This window comes from Chelonoidis abingdonii, chromosome 2 (genome assembly GCF_003597395.2).
Source record: "Chelonoidis abingdonii isolate Lonesome George chromosome 2, CheloAbing_2.0, whole genome shotgun sequence".
NCBI lineage: Eukaryota > Metazoa > Chordata > Testudines > Testudinidae > Chelonoidis > Chelonoidis abingdonii.
The window spans coordinates 141,791,514-141,819,186 of NC_133770.1; the positions used below are offsets into that span (position 1 = coordinate 141,791,514).

At 41.2% G+C, this 27,673-nt stretch overlaps 1 protein-coding gene across 1 annotated transcript in view; it reads right to left on the reverse strand.

The window, feature by feature from the left end:
* The window catches only part of MYO10 (myosin X), a 255,360-nt gene that overhangs the window by 126,634 nt on the left and 101,053 nt on the right, over positions 1 to 27,673 (reverse strand). Inside the window, exon 3 of the mRNA XM_032789754.1 lies at positions 19,695 to 19,853. Within this exon, the coding sequence (XP_032645645.1) occupies positions 19,695 to 19,853 (159 nt within the window). The remainder of the gene's footprint in view (positions 1 to 19,694; positions 19,854 to 27,673) is intronic.

The window sequence follows — 27,673 nt, forward strand, 5'->3', positions numbered from 1 at the left end:
ACATTAGTCAAAAAGGTGCAAAAAGCTGGGTGGACACTTTGTCTTGTTTAATATTAGGACTGATTAGAAATCGGTTTGCAACAGTTTAACTAACTCGGTTTAAGAACCTATTTAAGTTTTAAAGAGGGCAACTTTCTCATGTAGAAAAAAACTTTGGTTCGAAAAGCAGACAAAAAAATTAAACACTTCAGAAAACCTTTCAGCCTTTCTATACACGTAGAGCCACAAAGAAGAGTAAGTCCAACTTTTAAACTTTGTTGCTTCTAAAGCCTGAGCTCCTTGCACACCTGCATTGCCCTCTCACGCAAACTCCCAGTGTACCACCCTTCCACTCCAGCATTTATTTCAGCGACTCCCCTCTCCACTTCCTCATGACAGTGACTCCTGTGTGCCCCTCATTCCCCTTCTGTTCCCCCCCAGGCATGCTAGAACAATTTGTATAGCGGTGGTGCTGACAGCCATTGAACCAAACTGTAAACCCTGTATATGATGGAAAGCACTTCAAGCCAAGGGGTGTGGCAGCACCCCCAGCACCCCTTTGTCACCCCAGATAGAGAGTCCATGTGTACCCATCCCCATTACTCTCCATTTTCCCTCACCATACTGCTATAGCTACACTGGCAAAGCCTCCTAGCGTGGAGACAGATTATACTGGCAAATGATGCTTTTGCCAGCAGGTCTTCCTTTGCCAGTTTAACCGTACTTTTGCCAGCATATCTATGCTAATCAAGGCAGTGATTTTTTTTCAACACTCCTAATTGACCCAGCAATGCCGGCAAAACTTTTAAGCATAGAGCAGGCCTTAGACCAGTGGTTTTCAAAAAAAAAATTTCTGGCGACCCAGTTGAAGAAAATTGTTAATGCCCATGACCCAGAGGAGCTGGGGATGAGGGGTCTGGAGTGTGGGAGGGGACTCTGGGTTTGGGGGGGCTCAGGGATGGGGTAGGGGGTTGGGGTATGGGAGGGGTTCAGGGCTCTGGGCTGGAGGTGCAGGCTCTGGTGTGGGGCCAGAGATGACAGGTTTGGGTGCAGGAAGGGGCTCTGGGTTTGGGAGGGCTCAGGGCTGGGGACTGGGGCGCAGGCTTACCTTGGGCGGCTCCCAGTCAGCGGTGCAGTAGGGGTGCTAAGGCAGGCTTCTTGCCTGTCCTGGTACCGCAGACCATGCAGTACCCTGGGAGCAGCCTGCAGCAGATGCAGCTCTCGCCCGCAGGCACTGTGCATCCCCACCCAGCTCCCATTGGCCGGAGCTCAGGGTAGGGGCAGCACATGGAGCCCAGTGGCCCTCCTGCCTTGGAGCCTGACCTGCTGCTGGCTGCTCCCGGGGCGCAGTGCAGTGTCAGAACAGGTAGGGACTAGCCTGCCTTAGCCAGCAGCACCGATAACAACGGCCTGGTCAGCGGTGCTGACCAGAGCCGACGCGACCCAGTGCCTTACATTCTGCAACCCAGTACTGCAGACATGGGCAAACTACGGCCTGCAGGCCACATCCAACCCACGGGACTGTCCTGCCTGGCCCTGGAGCTCCCGGCTGGGGAGGCTAGCCCCCAGCCCTCCGCTGCTGGTCCCCTCCCCAGCCTCAGCTTGTCATGCTGCCAGCACTCTGCTCACCGGGGCTGCGAGCTCCTGCCAGGCAGTGCAGCAACGTGACTGGCTGGGGCCAGGCAGTGCAGCTGCCAGTCCTGCTGCTCTGAGAAGCATGGTAAGGGGTTAGGTAAGGGGCAGGGAGTCCCGGGGGGGCAGTCTGGGGACAGGGAGCGGGGGGCGATTGGATGGGACAGAGGTTGGGGGAGCAGTCAGGGGACAGGGAATGGGGGGGTTGGATGGGGAGTGGGTTCGTGGGGGGCCGATTAGGGGTGGGGATCCCTGGGAGGGGGCAGTCAGGGGACAAGGAGAAGGGGGGGTTCGATAGGGGGTGAGGTCCGAAGGGGGCGGGGGTCCCAGGAGGGGGCCGTCAAGGGACAAGAAGCAGGAGAGGTTGGATGGGTCAGTGGTTCTGAGGGCGGCAATCAGAGGGTAGGAAGTGGGAGGGGGCAGGAAGTGAGGGGGGCGGCAACCAGACTGTTTGGGGAGGCATAGCCTTCCCTACCCGGCTCTCCACACAGTTTTGGAACCCTGATGTAGCCCTCAAGCCAAAAAGTTTCCTCACCCCGGCAGTACTGTGTCATGATACCCGCAGTTTGAAAACCACTGCCTTAGACCTTGCTTTTCTTGGCCAAATACCCCTCTTCAGGTCATGATATGCACATCATACATATGAACATATTCATCTTCACTGTGAAAAAGAGAGCATCTTACATACATTTCTAAAGACATTTTTTCAAACTATTTCTTAAGTAACTCCACTGACCTTACTTGCATGTCTTTGGCCCTCTGTGTCCTAAAGGGTGTACAGAAAGTGCAGTACATGATTTTTTAAAAAAAGGCATTTAGCAAGATGTCTTGTTGGGTTTTTAAACAATGTTATCTGCTGGAATCCCCTGCACAGCTGGGGCACTCAGTACCTAACCTTGTACTGCCCTCACCATTTATACAACTTTTACACATTATCTTTAAACTAACGTATACATTAAAAAATTGGCCTCGGTCACGTTAAGTGATAGCACTAAAGGACTTACAGTCTGAAATGCCACAAATAGCTGCCAGGCTTCTTTGTGTCCAATTTCAATCTGAAACTTCAGGGATTCAAAAAACAAATCCAGGGAACAGAAGAGCTTGCTGAATGCCGTGATGTCTCCTCAATTGTTTCTTACGGTACGTCTTTACTACCAATGTTAAAAGTGCTGCTGCAGCAGCGCTTCAACCAGCCATGTAGTTGCAACACCAGCGCTGGCAGAGGGTTCTCCTAGCACTGTAAAAAACACCACCCCATGAGGGGAGTAGCTCCCAGCATTGGTGCACTGTCTACACCACCACTTTACAGCACTGAAACTTGCATCGCTCGGAGGGGTGTTTTTTCACACACCTGAGCAAGAAAGTTGCAGTGCTGTAAAATGGCAGTGTAGACAAGGCCTTAAATTTTTCCAGGGAAAAGGGGTTAACATTGTTTTTCTTGCTTTCTTTTCTAGGCAAAGTCACGTAGGTCAACAATGAAACATGTTAGCACAAAAAACAAAACAAGATGCAACTGCATTTTGGCATATTCTTTTTTTTTTGGGGGGGGGGGGGAGCATCACAGAGAAATATTTAATGCTCTTGTGCATGCTACTGGCTTGATTTACAGATGCTGTGGTAAGTATGTCCTGTATTTCAGCTTGTCTCATACTAATTTGGACAGGACTGAGTCCAGTTTACTGCCTAAATTATAAGCTAAATGTCTGAGGCCTAGCTTCTTTCTTAGAAGCCATAGTTTAGCACATCAATTTGATTATAAGTTAAGAAGTTTTCAACCAGTCGAGCCATTTCTGTTATGGAAATGTCATACCCTGTAATCATGCTCATGCATGGGCTTTTGTAGGTTTTACCACGTGCATTCAGCTCAACGTGTTTCAGACGATCCATACAAACACAAATCTGGGTGGCTTCACAGTATCAAAGTGTTTATTGTTAAACATGGCAAAAAATATTTTTCTGTTTTTCTTTTCACTGGGCCAATGCCAGCAATGGTTGCAAAACACATGCGCGCGCACGCACAGAAACAGAGTGTCATACTACAGCTAGGGGAAAACTAGGACCCACAGGAGTCCACGCTTTTTTAGGAGCCAGAACAAGATTAAAGAATTCACCACCAGATGAAATAAGTTTGATCAGCTCTCCCTATTCAGAACTAAATGCAAAATACCCCCTCCTTAACTTAGCTTTCCCATAACGCTCCTCTCAAATAAATCAGCATTCTTGCATATTAGCCTGTACTTTTTGCTCTGCTCTGGCCACTCAGTGACATATATTGGAGCAGCCTGTTGGCTGCTCTAGCTACCAATCATCTCCCTGATGGTCCTTCTGCTCCCTGTGCCAAGCAGAGCTCAGATGTCAGGAAGAACTGAGCTCTGCATATTTATTTTAAAAAGCCCCAAAACATCCTAAAGATAACTTTAGACTTGTTCCCAGTGGCAGGGCTGCAAGAAGAGTGATTTTATCTTATCAGATTCCACAGTGATGGGTGACTATAGAGAAATTTAGATTATTGCGGGCCCAGAGTCTGAGCAGTAGCACACCCAGGTGATTTCTGCTTGGAGGAAGAGTCCAAAAACCCCAAAGAATGAGGCACTCTAAGGTGAGAGAACAAAGAAGCAGCAGCAGCAGCAGCAGCAATCAAGTCATGCTAACTCAAAAGAAAAACAGGTAAAGTGCTGAAATGTTGGGGTGAACGTGTTGCTAACGCCCCAGGCAAAGAACTCAAATTCCAAGACCTTGCAGAGAGTCATATTGGTATTACACCTCTACCCCAATACAACGTTGTCCTCGGGAGCCAAAAAAATCTTACCGCATTATAGGTGAAACCATGTTATATCGAACTTGCTTTGATCGCCCTCCCACCCCCGGAACACTGTTTTACTGCATTATGTCTGAATTTGTGTTATATTGGGGTAGAGGTGTATTTACATACAGACTTTTTCTCCTGCTTGAAAAAGTCGACTGCATTAGACTCAAGTGAGCTTTCCCTCAATACAAGTATAGTATGTCTTACTGTTCCCACCATGTATTTTCTCCTCAGTCATATATATGTTTATGATCAAGCAAGAAAACCCTTACCCTCCATTAGTCCCCTGACCAGTTTATCAGTACAAGTACCTGCTCTGTCTGGAGTGGAATTTCCCTTCAATACTGTGATACAAAAAATATATTGCTTAGTGACCTTCTGAAACAAAGGTTCAATCATTCAGGAAGAGAGAATGATTTTGCTCATTTTTATATGCAGTAATCCAGAACATGACTCCTTATCCATCCTGTGAGAGTCTGTAACAGCCCAATAGCAGAGGATGTGGAGGCAGCATTATTTTCAGGCTTGAAAAGAAGAAAAATCAAGAGCAAACATACACACATACACGCAACATATACCCTAGCATGAAACAAACCCTGTTTCTCCTCTTTCTTCTTCCGCTCCTAAATGATACATTTATTGTTCACCATTGTGCTACGTGCTTAGTCCTATGCAATTTTCTAGCAAGGTCAAAAGAAAGCCCATCATGGCATCAATCTCTGCTCAAGCACACCGCCTAGCCCTGCCCCAATGCAGACATACAGCTACATTTAGAAAAAGTAATCAGTAGCCAAATGTTGTGTTGACTAAGAGGCTTCTTGGCCACCTAGAAGAGTCCCATGCAAATGAAAAACCATTCTGCTACATGAAATGTAGATGAACAGAGCTCTAGAACTGGAGGACTCTACGGGCACCGTAAAGTTTGAAGTTCTGTGCTCTCATTTTGTCTAAGGTTATTTTCTAAGCCAGCACATAGATTTTCATATTCTGCACGTTTCTTCAAACTTTTAAAAGTTTCTCTACAAAAAAGGATTTTTTTTTTGTTTTTACTATGCAATTAGTAGACAGACCGTGAAAAGGAAAGAAACTAAAAATCCCAAATCAGAATACGTACATTCCAGTTAACTTCCATCATGGGGGAAAAAACCTGCCATGTAAAAAGGCAATCAGTTAACTAAACTAAAGCAGTTCCAAGAATAATGTGTCTTAGCCGTCAAATGGCTGCGTATCTTAAATCCACACAAAGGGAAAACATACAAACAACATTAATAGTCAAATTCTTCTCTTAGATGGAAATGCTGGGCTCCCACTGACTTTAAAAGAAAGAAACACAAACGAGCAGAAGGAACAGCAGGAAAAGTTTGAACTAACTGAGGGATAATACACACAAAGTTACATCCTTCCAAAAGGCAGACTGTGAACCCATATTCCACTTATGCAGGCAAATGACAGCCCTAACAATGATTTTGGTTTGTTCCCCAGTTATCAAGTTGCTTCCACACTTACAACACTTCTAAATTGGAATTGTATGAAAAAGAGGCAGTTAAGCAGTATGTAGCAGAGACAGTAAAATGTACCCTGCCTGCTTTACTCTTAAAACCTTCAGCTTGTCTTATTCTAAAAATATTCATGTTGGTGATGGGTAACTCACAAAAGATTCAGAGTCTCAGCTAGATTCACTTAAGTTGAAAGTTTGGATGCTTATGTGAAAGCTGCTTGAGACTCCTCTGTTCTCCTAAGCTGTTACTACAATAACCTTGACTATAGCACAACTAATCCATTCTGGACAATGGCACAGCTGAACTGGTCCCGAACACTGCTTACCTGCAATCGTAGGAAAGGACAAACCACATTCAGTACCTTTTCAGGAACCTACAGCACCCAAGACTTAGGAACCAAGGCCCTTTTTCAAAAGGGACTGAGGCATTTAGGAGCCTAATTCTTATTGGTGAGCCTTAGACACTTTTGAAAATTTAACTGTTACCTTTTTTTTAAAACTTATATTTTTACATACCACTATAGTTTTGAAATAAATGGTTAATCATACAAGTGTATACTTGCAGAAGTACAGCAGTTCCTTCTGTAGTTGGAACAAGTGATCAGAATGAAGCAGACACTAGATTGTAAACAATAAGAAACACAATGCCACTGAATCATATCATCAAAATCCACAGTTGGAAAAATAGCCTCCAGACTTCCATTTGGTATCCAGACACTTGGTAATAATCCACAACAGCAAGAAGTGTTTACATCTATGAATCACTTCACTATACAGAAAAATCAAAACCTTACTGAGGTGAAAGTAGAAAGACCTTTGATAAAATGGAACCCTTAGCAGTGCTTGATAAATTCGATCTCCACATGCATATGCACAAGGATGAATAGATTGAATCAAAGGACTAATACGCAGCTCAACAATAGTGCAATTTGCTACCATACCATCCATACCATGGGTCAGCAACCTCTGGCATGCGACTTGCCAGGATAAGCACCCTGGAGGGCCGAGCCAGTTTGTTTACCTGCCACATCAGCAGGTTCAGCCAATCACGGCTCCCACTGGCTGCAGTTCACCGCTCCAGACCAATGGGGGCTGCGGAAAGGGCAGCCAGCCCATCCCTCGGCCTGAGCTGCTTCCCGCAGCCCCCATTGGCCTGGAGCGGCGAACTGCGGCCAGCAGGAGCTGCAATCAGCCAAGCCTGTGGATGCAGCAGGTAAACAAACTGGCCCAGCCCGCCAAGGTGCTTACCCTGGCGAGCTGCATGCCAGAAGTTGCTGACCCCTGAGTATCGATGGTATGTCCTTTGGTGTTTTCTTCCTCGGTCCCGTCAGTGTTCGCTCCTCAAGGCAGAGTGGTGCCAAGCGTCTTGGTCAGACAGAACCCAACCAGACAGCCTCATGGGCATTGAGGATGAGCCACGTGGACTTTGCCCTGAACAGTCGCTGAGCGGCAAATGGCATCAGGAACGTTCCCTCGACTGAGCAAATGGTGTCAGGAATGTTCCCAAGGCTGACTGTGGAGATCCCAGTGGCAGCTTGCCTCTAAAGCACGGGGCCGACATCGGCAGCGCTCCTGGTACCAGCATGGATGTAACATCCCGGGCCGCCTGCAGAGCCTCCGGTGCAGAGGGCATCCGGACATCCAGGGAGGCCTGCTCCGAATGGGCCAGGCTACTCCGCTCGACTTGAGTCAGTGGCCTAGAGGCTGGTGGGGATTGAGGACTGCCCAACAAGGGTCTAGCCTCTATCCCAGGTTTACTCTGGTGCAGTGGCAAAGAAGGCCTCTTCCTAGCCTTCTTGGCATGCCCTGTGGATAAGTGCCCCTTATACCATGCCATGGAGGCACCAATCTAGGGGTTGCTAAGGCGCTCCCCTATGGGTACTGCTAGGGGAAAAACTTCTGGCACCAGTGCACATTGCGAGCACGCACACCTATTGTGGAATACACATGAGCAATCACTCTAAGAATATCTGGGACTCTAGAGCTCTTGGTTCATTTCCCAGTTCTGTCACAGACTTCCTGTGACACTTTGGGCTTGATCCAAACCTACTGGCTTCAACAGAAAGACTCCTATTGGCCTCAATGGGTTTTAGATCAGACCCTTGTGTGCCTCAATTCCTATTTATTAAAGGGGAACAACATTTGCCTCCTCACAGAGGTGTTGTGAGGATAAATACATTATGCTTTATGCAATGCGTGGATATTATGGTGATGGGGACCACAGAGCTAGACAGACAGACAAACAAGTGGATGCAGCATGGACAGAACTTGTGATGAGCATTATCTGTAATCTTATATTTTCTAAGTGTTACAATGTAACTCAGTTATCAGAATCTATTTGAATACTTCCCATTTTGATTATATCCTGCTCATCACTACCCCTAAATCCAAAAACAACTGCAAACATCCCAACTGAGGGACGTACAAAGTAGCAGCAAAATCTCCATCTCCAGTAATGAGTGTGGAGTGAATTCAGGTACATATTTTTAACCAAGCTAGGTAAGGCTCTAATTGTCACTCCTATAACTTGTAAGTTTCTTTACCTGCAGCCAAGAGGCATTCAAAGGGATGAAAAATTCTTACCTAACTTTGAAAATAAATAAAAATAAACAAGTGTACTTCTAGTCTGATCCTTAAAACTCAGTTCACCCGAATAAAGGTGCATACATCAATATCAACAGCACTTGGCCTTTGGAAAATAAATTATTGATCCATATAACTGAATGGCCACTAGAAATGGAGATCATTAAAAGCAAATGCTACTATAATTCCATTTATAAATCCACTGGGTTTATACAGATCTTTGTCTACAGTGATTTAAAGCGCTTTTTAAATTCTGTTTCCTAGTAATGAATGGGAAATGCAAAGAGCAATTAATGCTTTATGACAGGAGTTCTCTTTGATGTACATTTTCAAAAACGTACATGGTACACATTAGCACAAAATGCCCAGTATAGCGTCAAATGGATCTGTATGGACATATTTCACGTAGTGTTTTAAATAGGGCTGTCAATTAACTGCAGTTAACTCACATGATTCACTCAAAAAAATTAATCACGATTTATCGCAGTTTTAATCACACTGTTAAACAATAGACTAACACTTGAAATGTATTAAATATTTTTGGATGTTTTTATACATTTTCAAAAATATTGATTACAATTACAACACAACACAAAGTGTACACTGTTCACTTTATATTATTTTTATTACCAAATATTTGCACTGTAAAAATGATAAACAAAAGATAGTACTAGTATGAAGTGCTTTGAAAAATACTGTAGTGCAATCTCTTTATCATGAAAGTGCAACTTACAAATGTAGATTATTTTTGTTACATAACTGCATTCAAAAACAAAACAATGCAAAACTTTAGAGCCTACAAGTCCACTCAGTCCCATTTCTTGTTCAGCCAATCGCTAAGACAAACAAGTTTGTTTACATTTATGGGAGATAATGCTGCCCATTTCTTATTTAAGTCACCAGAAAGTGAGAACAGATGTTCATGTGGGACTTCTGTAGCCAGCATTGCAAGGTATCTACATACCAGAAATGCTAAACATTCATATGCCCCTTCATGCTTTGGCCACCTTTCCAAAGGACATGCTTCCATGCTGATGAGGCTTGTTAAAAAAAAAAGTGTTAATTAAATTTGTGACTAAACTCCTTGGGGGAGAATTGTATGTCTCCGGCTATCTTTTACCCGCATTCTGCCATATATTTCATGTTATATCAGTCTCGGATGATGACTCCGCACATGTTGTTTGTTTTAAGAACACCTTCGCTGAAAATTTGACAAACCACAAAGCTGGTACCAATGTGAGATTTCTAAAGACAGCTATAGCACTTGACCCAAGGTTTAAGAATCTGAAGTGCCTTTCAAAATCTGAGAGGGATGAGGTGTGGCGCATGCTTTCAGAAGTCTTAAAAGAACAACACTCCGATGCCGAAAAACCACCAAAAAGGAAAATTAACCTTCTGTTGGTAGCATCTAACTCAGAGGATGAAAATGAACATGCATCAGGCTGCACAGCTTTGGATCGTTATCAAGCAGAACCTGTCATTAGCATGGATACATGTCCTCTAGAATGGTGGTTGAAGCACAAAGGGACATATGAATCTTTAGCATATCTGGCATGAAAATATCTTGCAGCGCCGGCTACAACAGTGCCATGTGAACACCTGTTCTCACTTTCAGGTGACATTGTGAACAAGAAGCGGGAAGCATTATCTCCTGCAAATTGTAACCAAACTTGTTTGTCTGAGGGACTGGTTGAACAAGAAGTAGGACTGAGTGTACTTGTAGTCTCTAAAGTTTTACGTTGTTTTGTTTTTAATGCAGGTTTTTTTGGTACATAGTTCATTTTCATGATAAGGAGATTGCACTATAGTACTTGTATTGGGTGAACTGAAAAATACTATTTCTTTTGTTTTTTACCGTGCAAATATTTGTAATCAGAAACAAATATAAAGTGAGCACTGTACACTTTGTATTCTGTGTTGTAACTGAAATCAATATATTTGAAAATGTAGAAAACATCCAAAAATATTTAAATAAATGGTATTCTATTATTAACAGCACGTTTAATCGTGCAATTGCTATTATTTTTTTTAATTGCATGATTAATTACGATTAATTTTTTAATCACTTGACAACCCTAGTTTTAACACATGCCCTCTCTCTCTTTAGTACAGACCTGAACAACTGGCAGATACAACTATCTCAGCCCAGTGATGCAACAGGACGGACCCTAATACAAGCCATGCAATCTACTTTGTCAATGTAGAGACCTAATATCTGTAACATATGCGGTTCAAGTGTAGTAACCAGATAAACAGCAGTTTACTTAATGAGTATTTAATACTGTTTGGTTGTCTCTGTATGGACAATGATAATATGGGATAGTTACAGAACACTGAATAGCAATTCAGGGGAATGTGCAAATTACTGGTGGATGGTGCATCTTATTCTCAAATAACTGGACCAAGACAAAGGAATTAACTTCATTCTAGAGATCTGTGCTGAGGCACTGATGATCTGGCCAATCTGTGCATACAGAACAGCCATGTCACTTCTATTGTAAATTACTGAGAATGTACTGATGCAATTGACACTGATATATAGGAATGCTTATGATCTCATTTACAAGAGTTTCACAGCAGTGTAACTCTACTGTTTTCTGGCTTACTCCTGATTACACCAATTTCAGTGTAATTAGGGGCAAAGAGTCATATCATTAGCCGGTGTAATCTGGCATAGCTCCACCAAACTCAGTAAAGCTATGCTGATTTGTGCCAGCTGAAGATGTGGCCCAAAGGCTGCTTACATGCAGCTGCTCAGGACCGTGTTTGGGCAGTCTACACATATCGTAAAGGCTTGTGATTAATATATCCAAACTTTTGCATAAAATCACTACAGGTTTTGGCTTTGTAAACCGACATTTTATTTTTTTGACCATGCCCTCCCATTCACCCTCACCTCTGCACCTCTTTAAACTTGTACATATGCCAGGGGATATCAGACAAATGCCTCTATAGTGCATTAATTAAACCCAATAGAAAACAGAATTCCTTAGGATGGGTAACAGTTGCAGAAGCATGTTTCATTATTTTCCCATGTAACATGCACTGACATCAGTTTCCTGTTGGCCACATAGGCATGGCACAGCACAGAGCAGCTGCACAACTAGTACACAAAACCTAATGATATTTTTGTGAGTAAAATAAAACTTTGGTATAATCTAAGGCAGCTGCCTCTGGAAATGTTAATTACCAAATACCATAGTAATGGACACTATATAAGAACCTAGATAGATTGGATGGGTTTACTGACCTGGATGCTAAAGCTAAAGCTCTCTGAGTGGAATTTGAAAAACAAAAAGAGGCAAGACAATTCATCATATCATTGATTATTATGTACAAGCATAAATCAGTTCCCTCAGGGAACTCTTGCAAATTAAACGAGAGAAAAACATGCCATAATTAGATGGCTGAATTATTAGTAGCAGAGCATACTCAGTTAAAAGAAATAATATGAAAAGAAAGAGTTAAATCTGACTGTAGACATTTTATATACTTTTCTAAATACATATAACTAGTTTTGATTCCAATGAAGTTGCTGAGATTTCTGCAGTCAAACAAAGAATCAGGAAGGACCTAAGTACCAGTTTCAGAGCTTTTTAAAATTAAGAGTGATTTTGCTATCTCATCCCAGGTTATTATACATTTGCCTCTTCACCTAACGAGAATGAGTAGTAGCAAAAAGAAGGTATAAAAGCGCAAATAATGAAAACAGAGCTCTCAATTACCACTGCCACTGTGTGATGGAATACTTTGCAGCTCAATTCTTGGTACAAGAACTATGTATACACACACACACAACCTGACATATGGTTACAATCATCTGCAGGCAGCTACAGTCTTAATTTGAGCTGGAAAATAATCCATTTTGTTCACCTACCCCACCCCTCCTGCAATCCCACTACAGACTGTCTGCCAAATTTGAGACAACTATTTGACCTTTCTGACAATCTTCAGCTCATTATTCACATGAGAACTTGCAGCAATGACAGACAAACTGCTCCTTGGCACTTGTGGGGAAAAGAGGGGCAGGGGAGAGAACCCACTCTGAATTTCGCTGAGTGTACTGAGCTAAGAAAATGAAACACAGATTCAAAACTGCAAATCCAAGGTAATGAACCTCTGGTGGAATGAATTCCTGACTCTGGACATCACAAGCAAAAAGGCTGTTTAAGTTAGAGTGAATAAGCTACTCATGGCTTCTTAATGTCTTGAAAAGTGCACACTTCAAAGAAATAATCACTTCAAAGCAAGAACCAACTAATTCCTACTTCAGAGTTGAATTCAAAAGGAAAATCAAACGTGTTTATGGATTGTGTTTAAATGGCAAACAAGTCAAATGAGGATGCTTTCAACACTGAATAATGCAGTATTTATAAGTGTAAAAGAGGAAGTGAGCTTGCATATTAATTTTATTTTTAGATATCTTCTAACTTCAAAAAAAACTTCCTTACTCTGATCTCTACAAAATGTGCTTGCCTGGACCAGTTGCTAACCACTTGACTGGCTGGAACAAGAAAGAGACAGCTCTCTTCAGCGGCAGCTCTAACACCATAATTTAAATGTCCTGTCCCCTGGTACACTCCAACTGATGTGGTTTATGGTGTCTTCCCCAAGACGGAGCTAGTCTCTTCTATGACGTGTGATTAACTGAAACTGACCCAAGGAGTGGCAGTCTCAACAGTGCTTGGGGACATTTATCCCTTTGATATGGCAACAAGCATAACCGCCACACCACTGAACTGCCTGACACTTCTACTTTTGGAAATAAACATTTAAATGAAGTAGAAATTACATTCTTCAGCTGTCTGTTTTACCATGTGCACATCGCTGGCTTAGTTATAGGAAAGACTGTCTCAATTCCTGGTTTCCCTTCAAAGAGGTCACATTTTCAAGCATAGGCACCTTAATATGATGTCCACATTTAGCATTTGGATGCAGATACCAGCATTTAGATATTAAAAGGCCATTCACATACCTACCGTGAGTGCTGATCTGAGCTTTCAAATATGGGAGTCTGACCTCATTTAGGCTCACACATAAAGTTGGACTCCCAACGTTAAATTAACCCCAGCTTTCCCCCAGCAAAGTAATGAAGACGGTAGGGATAATCACCTCAACAACCTCTGATCTCCACTAGTGTCCTGCCTAAATGCTTCCTCATAAGGCTTCAGATCTGCACATGGCACACAGACAACACTAGTGGCAGAAACAACAACTGTTCTCTCTATCCAAAACCTTTGCTCCTCGATTTTGAAGTCATGCATTGCTACAGAGTCTTTCCAGGCTCCCCTCTATATAACTGCATCAGTAGTCACAAACACATCCTTCCATATTCGATTATCAAGTAGCCTGCACCTCTTCCGCTCAGTCATGGTGACTTGTGCCTTCCTCCCCCCCAGGCTGGGCTACTGCTACACGGTCTCTTTGGGTCTGTCCAAGAAAGACACATTTAAGTTTCAGCTCATCTAACACCAGACAACTCACCTCATTTCTAGGAGAGATAGGGAGACACATGCTCCCTACTCTTTCCTTGTGCATTTCTAGATCCACTTGAGGGCCAATTCCTTATCTTCAGTTCCATCAATAGACTAGGACTTGGCTACCTCAGGATCCACCTGTTCCTCATGTCTACACCAAGAAAACTATCATCAGCAAGGACAATACAGCAGACAGAGCCCAAGGTGCAACTCTCAGCAGTTAGAAGAAGAATGCATTGCATGGAGGGCCCTGAACAATGGGGCTCCGTACCACCAGAGATAAAAGCTCCTGTCTCCTCTTTTAGAGCACAACCCATGGCACACCTCTTTGGAGAGACGTCCACAAGAAAGACTACAGAAGAGCTACGAAGACTGTCCCTTCCCTTAGATAACTTCCCTCAAAACAAAATACATCCTAAATAAAGGAGGAGCAGAGAAAAGCATCCGTCCTCAGGAAACAGTTTTACTTCTTTGAGTATTGTGTTTGGGACCTGGCTACTGAAGTGACCGTCCTGTTCCACAGTTGTTTAAAAGGGCAGGTACCTCCCACGGTTCTATAACAAAACAAGGAGGGAGAGAAGAACAGCACGTTTGTCTGAATTTCCACAAAGGAAAACAAGGAAAGAGTGAAGCGGTGTCTGAGCAAAACACATTAAATACAGAACAGATTTAGATATGTTCAGTTTTGACTTGAGATGTCAAAATGGTTCAAATCAAATTAGAATGGAGTTTATCATCTCTTCCAGCCTCAATCTGCTTCAGAATATTGACTACAGATTTAGACAAGTTTCTGACAGTGTAGAAGTTCCTGATAGCTTAGCATTCCCTGAATGGAAGAGGGGAAAAATAATAAGGCTTATACTTTACACTGGTCTTCACTGCTGGAGTTGCTGGCTGAGGCTAAGCAAATCAATGAGAGGCCTGATAAACTGTGGCATCCATGGCAAATATCTTTACGATAATAAGGAAATAATGGAGGGTTTAAGAATAAAGGTCTCATTATGCCAGACAAAAAGGCATAAAAGGCGTAATTAACTGAAGTGAATTGCAAACTGAAATTGTAAATAAATCTTCAGATATTTACTTATGTCTTCTCTGCAGGAATAAGAGTGTTTTAATACAGGAAAGACAAACTACTGTTTGGAACAAATGGATTATCAAGAGAAAAGAGCTACATTTAAAATGTCTTCATTGGAAAGCAACAATGTTAACTTTTCTCTCCACAATATCTGTATCTATTTCTTCTCCCTTGTAATTTCACAGATAATCTTCACAAGCCTTTCCACATACAATTTAGAAATTAGTGGACTGCATTCAGATCATGACATTTTGCTGTATAAACAAGGATGTCATAACAAACAACTAAATATACAGCATTATACTGCACTCACTATGAAAAGTATCAAGCTACTTTCTAGTCTCATTGCCATGTGAGCCGGAAGGTTTTTTTAAAATCACCATAATGTCTGTATTACTTTAAATATAATTTGTATGCTGCTTTTTAAAAAAAGTTACATATATTAAAATTTACTCAATGAATATACACTCTTCCACAGAAAAAAATAAACTTAGCAGGGAGACCACAACAGATCTACAAGCTAAAGGCCAGGTTGTGGCATTTGCACAATGGCCTGTGATAAGGGGTGGTCTGGAGACAGCTCACTCCAGGAAGAGGACAGTGCTTAGAGAGGCACAATTCCTTGCTGATTTCCCTACAATGCATTACGCTCCTGTTGACCAGCCACCTCTGTGGGCTAGTGGCAGGGAGTCAGGTTAATCATTAGAATATCAGGGTCAGAAGGGACCTCAGGAGGTCATCTAGTCCAACCCCCTGCTCAAAGGAGGACCAATCCCCAGACAGATTTTTGCCCCAAATCCCCACATGGCCCTCTCAGGGACTGAGCTCAGAACCCTAGGTTTAGCAGGCCAATGCTCAAACCACTGAACTAATGGCTCCATACCCTTCCTGACCCAGTGGGGAAGAGGGACATGGAGGAAGGCTATGGTTGCCTCTGACCCTGGTACAAAAAACTTCAATGTAAGGGGGAGGTTCCTTGTGTGTTCTGTGCAAGGAACAATCCAGTCCAAAGCGAGAATGACAATGAAGCTTATCCCTTGAGCTTTATGAAAATATTTGGCAAATGTTAAGTGAACCTAATCTAGCCTTTTTTTGGCTTTATCCCAGTAACGTACCATTGCACTGTCCCTACATGGTTCAATAGCTCTGATTTGGGCATACAGTATCCACTTTATGATTGGCCACTCCCAATGACAAAAAATTTCAGGCTGCATTTTTTGGTATCTGAAGTGCCACCACTCCTGGAGCTCTTATCCCATTACTGCATCACCCTCAGCACTGCAATAGTGCTCTAGCTGGGGTGGAATAGAACTGCTTCCTATATCAGACTCTGGTCGCATATGTAGGCCAAGTGGGTTGCTTGAATACAAATTTCACTGCATTGTATTTGAATGAGCCTGGGTTTTGTGAGATGACGACACAGTGGACCCAAACAGTAAAATCAACAATCTCGCAGGGACAATGAGCAGCATCAGCAACTGAAGGTGCCATGTCAGCAGCAACAGAACACAAATCTGTCCGTCTAGGAATTTATACTGCACTCCTCACCAGAATATTAGAGAAATCCATGAGTTGCCATGACAAGACAGGGAACAAACTAGAACACAGCTCTGTAAATATAGCTGTTTCTTGATTTTCCACAAGGGCTTTTATTCCTTTAAAAAAAGGCAAAATCTAAATGTTAGTCTGTCTACGCACTGGGAAATTTATAGGTAGTTTTACTCTTAAAATAAATAAATAAATAAATAAATCCCAAGGAAGCTTGGAACGGGTTCCTTAATTTCGTCAACTCTGTGCATGCAAAGGAAGTATGTATGCTGAGCTATCAGCATTGATTTTTTATTTATTGATTTTTATTTTATCATTAATTATTATTATTATTATTATTATTATTTTAAGAGAAAACGGTTCATTTGTTTGAGGAAAACGTAAAAATTAGGGCTGTTCATCGCAGTTCATTCATCGCAGTAATCATAATTTTAAAAAGTAATCGTGATAACAGTTTTAATAGCACTGTTAAAACAATAGAATACCAATTGAAATATATTAAATATTTTGGATGTTTTTCTACATTTGCATATATATTGTATTCTATGCTGTAACTGAAATCAAAGTGTATATGATTTTTTATTCTAAATATTTGCACTGTAAACATATAAACAAAAAATCATATTTTTCAATTCACTTCATACAAGTACTGTGCTGCAATCTTTTTGTCACGAAAGTGCAATTTAGAAATGTAGAATTTTTTTTGTTACATAACTGCACTCAAAAACAAAACAGTGTAAAACTTCAGAGCCTACAAGTCCAGTCTGTCCTACTTCTTCTTTAGCCAATCAAGTTTGTTTACATTTGTTTACATTTACAGGAGTTTGTTTACATTTGTTTACATTTACAGGAGATAATGCTTTCCTCTTCTTATTTACAATGTCAACAGAAAATGAGAACTTTTGAGTGGGCGCTGCAAGGTATTTCTGTGCCAGATATAACATTCATATGCCCCGTCATGCTTTGGCCACCTTTCCAGACGACATGCTTCCATGCAGAGGACACTCATTAAAAGAAATGTGTCAATTAAATTTGTTATTAAACTCTTTGGGGGAGAATTGTATGTCCCCTGCTCTGTTTTATCTGCATTCTGCCATACATTTCATGTCATAGCGTCTCAGATGATGACTCAGCATATGTTGTTCATTTTAAGAACACTTTCACTGCAGATTTGAAAAAACGCAAAGAAGGTACTAATGTGAGATTTCTATAGCTATCTACAGTGCTTGACCCAAGTTTAAGAATCTGAAGTGCCTTCCAAAAATCTAAGAGGGATGAGCTGTGGAGAATGCTTTCAGAAGTCTTAAAAGAGCAACACTCCGATGCAGAAACTACAGAACCTGAACCACCAAAAAAGAAAGTTGTTTTGGATTGTTATTGATCAGAACCAATCATCAGCATGGATGCGTGTCCCCTGGAATGGTGGTTGAAGAATGAAGGGACATACAAATCTTTAGCACATCTGGCACATAAATAACTTGCGACGCCGGCTACGACAGTGCCATGAGAACATCTATTCTCACTTTCAAGTGACATTGTGAACAAGAAATGGGCAGCATTATCTCCTGCAAATTGTAACCAAACTTGTTTGTCTGACCTATTGGCTGAACAAGTAGTAGGACTGAGTGGACTTGCAGGCTCTACAATTTTACATTGTTTTATTTTTGACTGCAGTTTTATTTCATACATAATTCTATATTTCTAAGTTCAACTTTCATGATAAAGAGATTGCACAACAGTGCTTGTAATAGGTGAACTGAAAAACACTATTTCTTTTGTTTTTTACAGTGCAAATACTTGTAATCAAAAATAAATATAAAGTGAGCACTGTAAACTTTGTATTCTGTGTTATAATTGAAAGCAATATATTTGAAAATGTAGAAAACATCCAAAAATATTTAAATAAATGGTGTTCTATTAACAGTGCGATTAATCGCGATTAATTTTTTTAATCGCTTGACAGCCCTAATAAAAATTATGAGGACCTCACAAAACATTAAAAAAAGACAAACTCAGGATTTAAGCTTATCATCACTTACTATTCCTTTGGCAGCGACCTGTAATGGAACAAAAACAGGTTTGTCCCCTTTTGTGTTTCTTTATGGTGGTTGTTTGGATTTTAAATATGTGTTTACTTAAATTCAGCCTATTTGTTTACAAGAGATGGATCTTGGTAGAAAATAACATTATGCTGGCTAGTCCAAGAAATTGAAAAGAAAATTTAGGCTAAATTACATTTTTCTGCATGTCAAATTTTTTATTGCACTTTATTACAAAAGGAAAAATAAGAATAAAAAAAAAGTCTACAGGAGCCACTATTGTTCTCCATATGTTGCTCACAATAATGTTAGACCGGGATCAACATCAGTGCTAAAAAGTAAAATTTAAACTCTAGTAGCCACAGAAGTGGCCAATATAAAGTCAAGAAAAATAAAACTCCATGTAGACTAATGGTCTGATTTTCAGAGGCCCTGAGTACCCGGCTGCTTCCACTGATGTAAGCTCCTAAACCTGACCAATTTCTATGGCATGGGCTCTCCACCTGTGGGATCATGATAACCACCCTGTCCTACCCATATTGAAGAATGAGAGAAGGGTCTCAGCTCGATCCTGTCCAGATGGGATCCCCAGAGGGGGACTCGGTATGGAAAAAGTTGAGAAGCACTGTTCCATTGTGTCCTCTCAGAGAATCTTCTCACAGCTTCATCTGTTGCAGTATATTCAAACAAACAAACAAACAAACAAACAATAAACCAGCATCTTTGCTCTCCTGTCCTGTCCCGTCCCAACATATTTTAACAAATGAAAAAGGAAGACCTTAAAAATCAGTATCATGTCTGATTTTCATAGACATCAAAGATTCCATTGCTCTTTTCTCATCAGCAGGGGTTTCCCTGGAGCCCTTGACCAAACTTTCTTTCCATTTTTTTCAGGTGGAAAGTCAGCCTCCAACACATAGATGGATTCATTTCAGTCCTAGGCATGTATATAGCTTGAAGAACTTAGGGAATGGGAGGTGCTAGATCAGTGTAAAATATTGCTGTTACATGCAGAAAAATATTCTTCATGGATTTTGTTTCAGAAGATACTTACATAGATTTTATTTTGCTGATATCGCTGGAATAAGTTGTGCATGATGGAGCCCTCATGGAGGTCTACTAGTGCTGCCATGTCTTCCACACTCTCCACACTTGTTTGATGCATAGCCGTTACTTTTTGGTGCGTGATTGTACTCTGTTTGTAAGTGAATACCTGAAGGAGGAAAAACAGGCAGTGCATTAAAGTATCATGGCTATACAAGAAAGTATTGTTCAAGCTGATAAACTGGACAGAGGTGAAATTCAGAGGGTCAAAACAAAGCACCTTCACCACGTCCGTGCAATTTATATCTATTTTGAGGATTTATGGGAGACACAAGCGTTGTAGACCTGCACAGGAAAAAAACTACTCCTGAGGTTACTAATAACTACATAATGAGTAGTCAGAGAATGGTAGTTCAGTTTGAGGTGAATAAGTCCCATCGTTGCACACTGCACTATTTAGGACTTCATTTACCAGAACAAATTTCTCTCTAAAGTTAATGCTACTGATTTCAGTGAAATTACACTGGGAAAGAAACATGTTTTGCAGTAACAAGTGTCAGAAATAAAAAATGATTGATTCAATCATTGCTAGCAAAGTCAACATTTATGGGCTTGGTCCAACGCTCATTTAAATCTTTCCATTGTACTTTACGATCAGGATCAATGACATGTTAGCTCATTAATCCAACATTAATGTGCAGGTTAAGTACCATGTGGTGCGGCTTTTCAAGAGCAGGTGTCAGACTGTGATGAAAATGCATTGGACACAACACAATTAGAGTATTTACTCATTAAATGAGTTCATGCATTTTCCATACAGTTGTTCTAAAGATCTGCTTGGAAGATATTTACATACAGAATCCAAGTAAATCACCTTGTATGGGTTCTTGTGACAAAATCATTACCAAGGATTCTAATATCTTTGGAATTCAGTTTCCTGTTTCTTTTTTAATTCACATTCCTAGCAGCTAACCTCTATATGCACTGAATATATCATAAAAATAATTTCTGTAGGAGTTGCTTTTTTATTTATATTGCCAACTCTACTTGGCCATCTTATTCACTGGTAACACAATCACCCTTAAAAACTGAGAAATCCAAACACTGGGGAAATGCAGAGATTTTAATCATGTGGTACATGAAAAAAATCTTCCAAAGCCTTCTGAAATAATATTTATAAAGCTTTCTTCTGATTTAAAGATTGTGATAACTGGCAGTCTAACTAGTTGTGAACACTTCAGAGTTGCCTATGTGGGCTACGAATTGCATGTTACTGGAGATTGGAACAATATGGTGCAAGATGCCAAGTCTTCTCAGGAAAAGAAAAAACTTCTAATACCCAATATTTTCAGAGAAAAACACTGAACACATTTTTTCTAATGAGGAGAGGAACAGGTGCAGTAATGTTCAGAATTATAGGAAGCCACTCTGCAAAAACAGAGGCCTGCCACTACTAGACATAGTAAAACAGTGAAAACCATGTCATTGCTACAACAGAAACAGAGGGAGGAAGGAGACCAAGATCAGTTATAGACTGAACGGAAGGCAGAAACAGGTTGTAACGTGGAAGAAATTCAGTATTCAGGATCATTATCAGAATAATAGGCCTTCTGGGAAGTCCATTAAAAATCATGTGGATGGAACGCAGAATTGTGGCAGAAAGTATGAGAACCACCACTAGCTATTATTCATATTGGAACAAATAGTGTGGAAGAGAAGGAAGAATTCAGAAAACTTTATAATTCTAATAAAAGTGGCAGACTTCCAAAACCTCTCAGTACTGCAGGCACATTCACAAAGACCCAGGCTGATCCAGAAGATGCATGGTTAACTGAGGGCAAATGAAGATTCAGCTTCTGGAGGCCCTGGACAGTGTTCTGCAGGGAGAACTGTTGGATATCGAAGACAAGAAAAACACTTGATCAGGGAAGACTGAAGTTGTTTGGAATGGCTAAATAGGAGGGTAAGGAAATTAAACCAGGCAATGGGGGGAGGGAGAGAATGGGCAGGAGGAAAGCTGGGTCAGAGAAAAGTAAATGAAGTCACAACAAATCTGTGGCCTGCAAACATTTTTAGAGTCCCTAAGACTAAATCATACAAAAAGAACAGAGTCTGGAAACAGAGCCAGGCACAATTTCCTTCCCATTGCTGGGGCCTTGGGCACTGGTGCACCTCGGTCCCTCCTATTCTCTGCTTGTGGCATGTAACAGTCTAGTCTCCTGGGGGCTGTAAAACTTTGGTCTAATTTTGGTTGCTGGGTTCAGTTTTCAGGCACTGGGTAGTGTTGGTGGCCTGTGATATACGGGAAGTCAGACTAGATGACCTGGTGGTTCCCTCTAGCCTTAAACTCTATCACAATGTCAAACAGAGTAAATGTATTAATAAATTCATTAATAAATGCAGGACATATGGTGGGAAAGCAAAAGGAATAGGATAGAAGGAAGAACATCATGGGCCGGGAACAGACAAAAAGAAGAGGGGCGGAGGGCATAGGAAATGACTGAAGAGTGATAGCATTATATGAGAGAAATGAGCAACTTGAGCAGAGACTATCAAAGAGGAAAGAGATGAAATTAAAACAAAATGGGTTCTGTTGAGAAGGGTTAAGAAGCCAAAAAGAAAAAAAATACTGTGTGTGAAGTCAGCTTCCTGTAGGGTATGGGTCATGTAAAGGGAGTAAGCACTAGCCAAGGAAATAGACAAAAATCACTTTTAAAAGGGGGGATTTATTTTTAGGGGATTTTAATTTCCTTCATATTCCTGCCTCAGAATCCAGACAGGTCACGCAGGTGAGCAGGAAGTTCTTGAATAGTTAAGCACAAACACTATTAGCATGAGTAATAAGTAAAGGAATGAAACAAGGGTGGGGAAAAAAAAACAAAAAACAACAACCTTAAACCTTGCAAGGACTAATTAGAATGTCACAGTGTGAGATACTGTAGCACAGGAAACCCTTCGGGGTGGGGTGACCACAACACCATGACAGGTTACAGAACCGATGCAAGCACAAGAAGAGGAAGATGAACAAGCAGATTTCTGTACTTTAAAAGATCAAACTTTGGCAGAACACAGAACCTGGCACCCTCTCTGAACTGGCAGCGGTATCGGAGGGTCACACAAAACACACAGGAAGGTTGGAACAAAATTTAAGACAGCACTAGATGAGGACTCAGCAAAAATGCTTTCCTCTCAAGATATAAATATACCAAGAAGATAATTTGTACATGCTGAATGCATAGGGAAGCTATGAATTAAATCCTAAGGAAGAGAGGGTATGCAAAAAAAAAAAGTAAGAGGTCTAAAAATTACCCTGGAGGGGGGAGAGGCAGCAAAACTGGAATACAATCGGAAGGTTCAATCTTGCAAGAAAATCAGTTTGAGGTTAAAATAGAAGGGAACACAGAGTGTGGAATAACTGGAAAGGAAACAAATGCTCTGAAAATACACAAGAAGAAAACAGGTCCCTCTAAAGGAGTAAAGGGCACCCCACCCGGTGAGGACAGTGACACCTCAGAAATGCTTAATGACTAGCCTGCAGAGGTAAACACGCCATAGATAAAGCAAAGATAGAGGTGACTATTGACCAGACAATAGTGAGGAGAAGGCTATTTGTGAACTATGGTCAGGAGGGAACAAAGTGTGAAAGAAAAACAAGCATGAACACTCCAGGGTTCTAAAGGAATTTAGAAGGGAACTGCCAAATCCCCAGATATCGTTAAATTGCTAAAAACAGAGCACACACACCTGAGGATTGGAGGAAAACTGGTTTAGTGCCAAACTTGGAGAAGGGGGAAAATATGACTGAAGGCAGGTAAATACAGGCCACTATGTTAGACTTCTCTCAGCTAAAAATACTGAATGTTACATGGATGAGCAGGGATCATTAGAAAAATGTTAACATTAGCAAGAGGGTGACATAGGCAGAGAGGGGGAGAGGGAATGAAGGAAGGTGAGATTAGGGCTTGGCTACATTAGAAATTTCGAGTGTAGTCAGAGCTGCAGCGCTGGGAGAGAGCTCTCCCAGCGCTGCTTGTAAACCACATCCCTTACGGGTGTAGAGTGCAGCGCTGGGAGCCGCGCTCCCAGCGCTGCCGCCCTGATTACACTGACACTTTACAGCGCTGCATCTTGCAGTGCTCAGGGGGATGTTTTTTCACACCCCTGAGCGCAAAAGTTGCAGCGCTGTAAAGTGCCAATGTAGCCAAGCCCAAAAACAGTGGATAATCTGCCCTGATTTCATCGAAGCTTGCAGGAGAAGTGGGCACGAGATAACCCCACACCTCAGCTTTCTGACTCACTTCTGTTTAGAACTTTAGGGACATAATAGGTAGGATTTTCAAACATGCTCATTGTTGGCCTAACTTTACTCCCTCTGAGTCAATGGTAAAGTTCCACTGATTTCACTTGAAAGCAGACCAAACATCCAGTGCTTAAAAAATAAATAAATAAATAAACAAACAAACAAACAAACAAATAAATAAAACCCACTCAAGGCTGGTACTATCTGAAGCCTTCCATTTGCCAGGCCTCCCATGAAATAACACAAGCAGTTCTGGGTATTGAGTGTGAAAACTATACCCACCTTTTGGAAGTAGTACAGACAACAGGAAATGATTGAGGGGGTGGAAGCAAGGTCACACAAGGAGTGATTTTGTGACTTTAACATGGTCAGCTAAGGAAAAGACAGCTAGAAAGGGGAATTAAATATATGGAGATATACGTATCTCACAGAACTGGAAGGGACCCTGAGAGGTCATCAAGTCCAGCCCTCTCCCTTTGCTAGCAGGGCTAAGTACTGATTTTGCCCCAGATGGCCCCCTCAAGGACTGAACTCACAACCCTGGGTTTAGCAGGCCAATGTGCAAATCACTGAGCTATCCCTTCCCCCATTCTGTAACAGTATGCAAGTACTTCAAGGGGATATACAAAGATATGGGCATCACAGCAATGCTCACATTTTCCTAGGAATGACTTTCCGAATAAGCCATTCCTGTGATGCAGGGATGTTATGTACTGAGGGGAGGGGTTCCGCACCATGAAAAAGTTTGAGAACCCCTTTTGTTCAAGAGCGAACACGAGGGCTGGGTTTGTGATATGATTAGAAGTCATGCTTTTATGAATTACATATATCCCTGGCATTTAGAATGTGCTGTTTGACGATTTTAAGTTATCATGCCTTTTTTTAAACCTACTCATAAATTCATTGACGTATTATGAAAAGTAAAAAAAAGCCATGCAACTGAAGTGTAACGTTATAATTAAAATCATTCAAAGGACACTTTTTAAAGGAACATTAAAAATCTCCACTAGCTTGCCCCTCCCTGTGTCTTTATGTGCAGTATACACTTTATTTTGCATAGTGATTAATCTCTAATGAAAATAGCGAGGAATCTTTTTTCATTAATCATTACCTTTAAAAAAAATCACTGCATCAATTTCTCTTTAGTAACAAATCGGCCCTTAGAACCAAGAACTAATGGAAAAACATGATAGTAGCAGAATTAACTTGTAACTCAGTGTATAGACACTAGGGGCCCAATCTGAGGGCTTTAGGCTCTGTCTCCTGCTGACATCACTGTCATGTGCATGCCATGCAAGTAGTATCCCTGCCTCCACACGCTCACTCATTCTGTCATTCTCTTTTTATTTATACTTGCTTTGAGTCAAAGTGACTCCCAGCACGGAGTGTGGGACAGGAAAAACTCACTGACTAGTAGGAGCTCATATGGTTCAGATGCAGCACGCCAGCAATCTCACTGGGCGTGGGCAGTTACAATTTAAATGTCAACACTGTTTATGACTATTTCAGCACTGATCAATTTAGCAGAAATATCCAGCACTGAGGGTGGTGACCAAGGGAACTGGAAACTTTGTACAAGTGGAGGAGGGGGACACAAGGCCAAAATGCCCCCTCCCTCTCTGTGGTCAGTTGCTCTGGCGGTGAGCCAGCTGCCCTCTCTTCTGGAGCTACAGCAGACCCTGGTGGGTAAAAGGTGTAATTTCAGTGCCTCCCCAGCAGAATAGATGCTGCAGGCGTGAAAAATAATTTCCGGGGAACATGAATTCTCCCCGCCCCCAGTTCTGGTGTTGGTGACAGTGTTGAACTGAAAATCGGTTAAGGGGGGGGTATTAATGTGTTCGTGTAGTCTACTATCATGATGGCAGCTGGAGACTGGTGTTAAGTCAGGCATAAATGTTGGCTTAATTTAGGATGCCATTGTTTTTTGGCATCTGTATTGTGGTGTGGAAATACACTCAAGTGTTTTTATGTGGGATAAAGTACAGGAGCTGAACATTTTTCTGTACTGCCATTCTGATCTACTTAAAATGCAATTTTCTGTGCATCTGAAATGTACATCTGTCTTATTCTGTTGAGTGCATAGGCTTCATATATAATGCTATGGGACACTCTACTGAAATTCATATGTGCAAGAAAGGAACTTTCATTTGAATTATGTGAATTTATACAATTAGAGGGTTATTGTAAAGTGCTGTAGTTTAGATCTAAAATTCAAAGAGGTGTGGGGCAGAGAAAGTGAGTTTTACAGAAGTTATTGTTACAGAAACATTTGATAATAAACATTTCCCTGAAGTGTATGCAACCCAAGACCTACAACATCTTGTTAATGCGTGGAAGCCAGAAAATGAATTTAACTATAAACAAAAGGGAAATTGACAGGCCTCCCCCTTTCATTCCTCAAACTGAGGGCATATCCATATGGGAAGTTATACCAGTATAAGGTAAGGCATAAATTTAAACTGCTATAGATATACCTATATAAGTCCCTAGGTAGGAACTCTTATCCTGATATGAGTGCCATTTTTTATTTAGCTTACGTTGCTTTGGAAACAGTTTTAGCTAAAGCGGAATAAGAATGTTTAAGAGTGTCATTATATAATGCCGCATCTGTAACTTTCTCTCCATGCATCTGAAGAAGTGAGGTTTTTTACCCTCGAAAGCTTATGCCTAAATATATCTGTTAGTCTTTAAGGTGCCACTGGACTGACTCCTTGTTTTTTAGTGTCTACACAGGCAGTTATACTGGTAGAACTATAGTGGTTTAACTTCCTATGTGGATGAGCCCTGAGTGGGGTGCAAAAAGTGAACAAGAAGCATAACTGACAATTAGATTATAAAATTGTTTATTAAATTTATCTCTATTTAAAGAAAACACAGGTAATGTCTGTATTATTTTATAAAGTTCTGGATTTTATCTGGACAACATCCTTCAAATTTCAACCTTAGTACTGCAAATTTGAGAGAGAGAATAACATCATTCCATTTTTTGTAGGTAAATTCCAGTAAATTGCTTACAGCCAGAACATCCGCTTTAAAATAACTTTACGCATTCTCTGCTGTTGGTCTGTCTGAGGGTAATCATTCATGTTTCTCCTCTGTTTAGAAGTTAAAAGACCTATTGTAATAAATCTTACAAAATCTTTCTAGACATGAGTCCAAGTGGGGAACAGAGGCCATGAGCTCACATTACAAGCTGTGGAATGCAACATCCTAGAGAGAAAAATTTAAGTTACCAGAAGTCCTTCAAGGACCCAAAGATTAAAAAATAAATGTTTTGTAGCTCTTATCTTTTCTAGCTATATAGAATAGAATGTAAATATTTAAAATGTGGGATGAAGAGGAGTGCTTAGAAATCAAAACAATTTAACACAAAAGAGAAGCAGCAAACTGGAAGTGCAGAATTTAAAATTTCTGTAGCGTTTGATTCAATAAGATTACACAGCACTGTAACACTGTGGTTTGATTCTTTATCCTCCCCTCCTTATTTTCCCCCTCCCATTGGAAACTTGACCTTCAACCTCCATTCTATTAACATTTATTTTACCACATGGGACAATATGATCCTCAGGCAAAACAGTCTACTAGAGCCCAAGACTAGTTTTTCTTTAACAAATGCCGTTGTAATCCATAAATTTAATTTCTTTTGAGATTAACTGCAAAATGGAGTTTTTCTTCGAGATGTGTTGGTC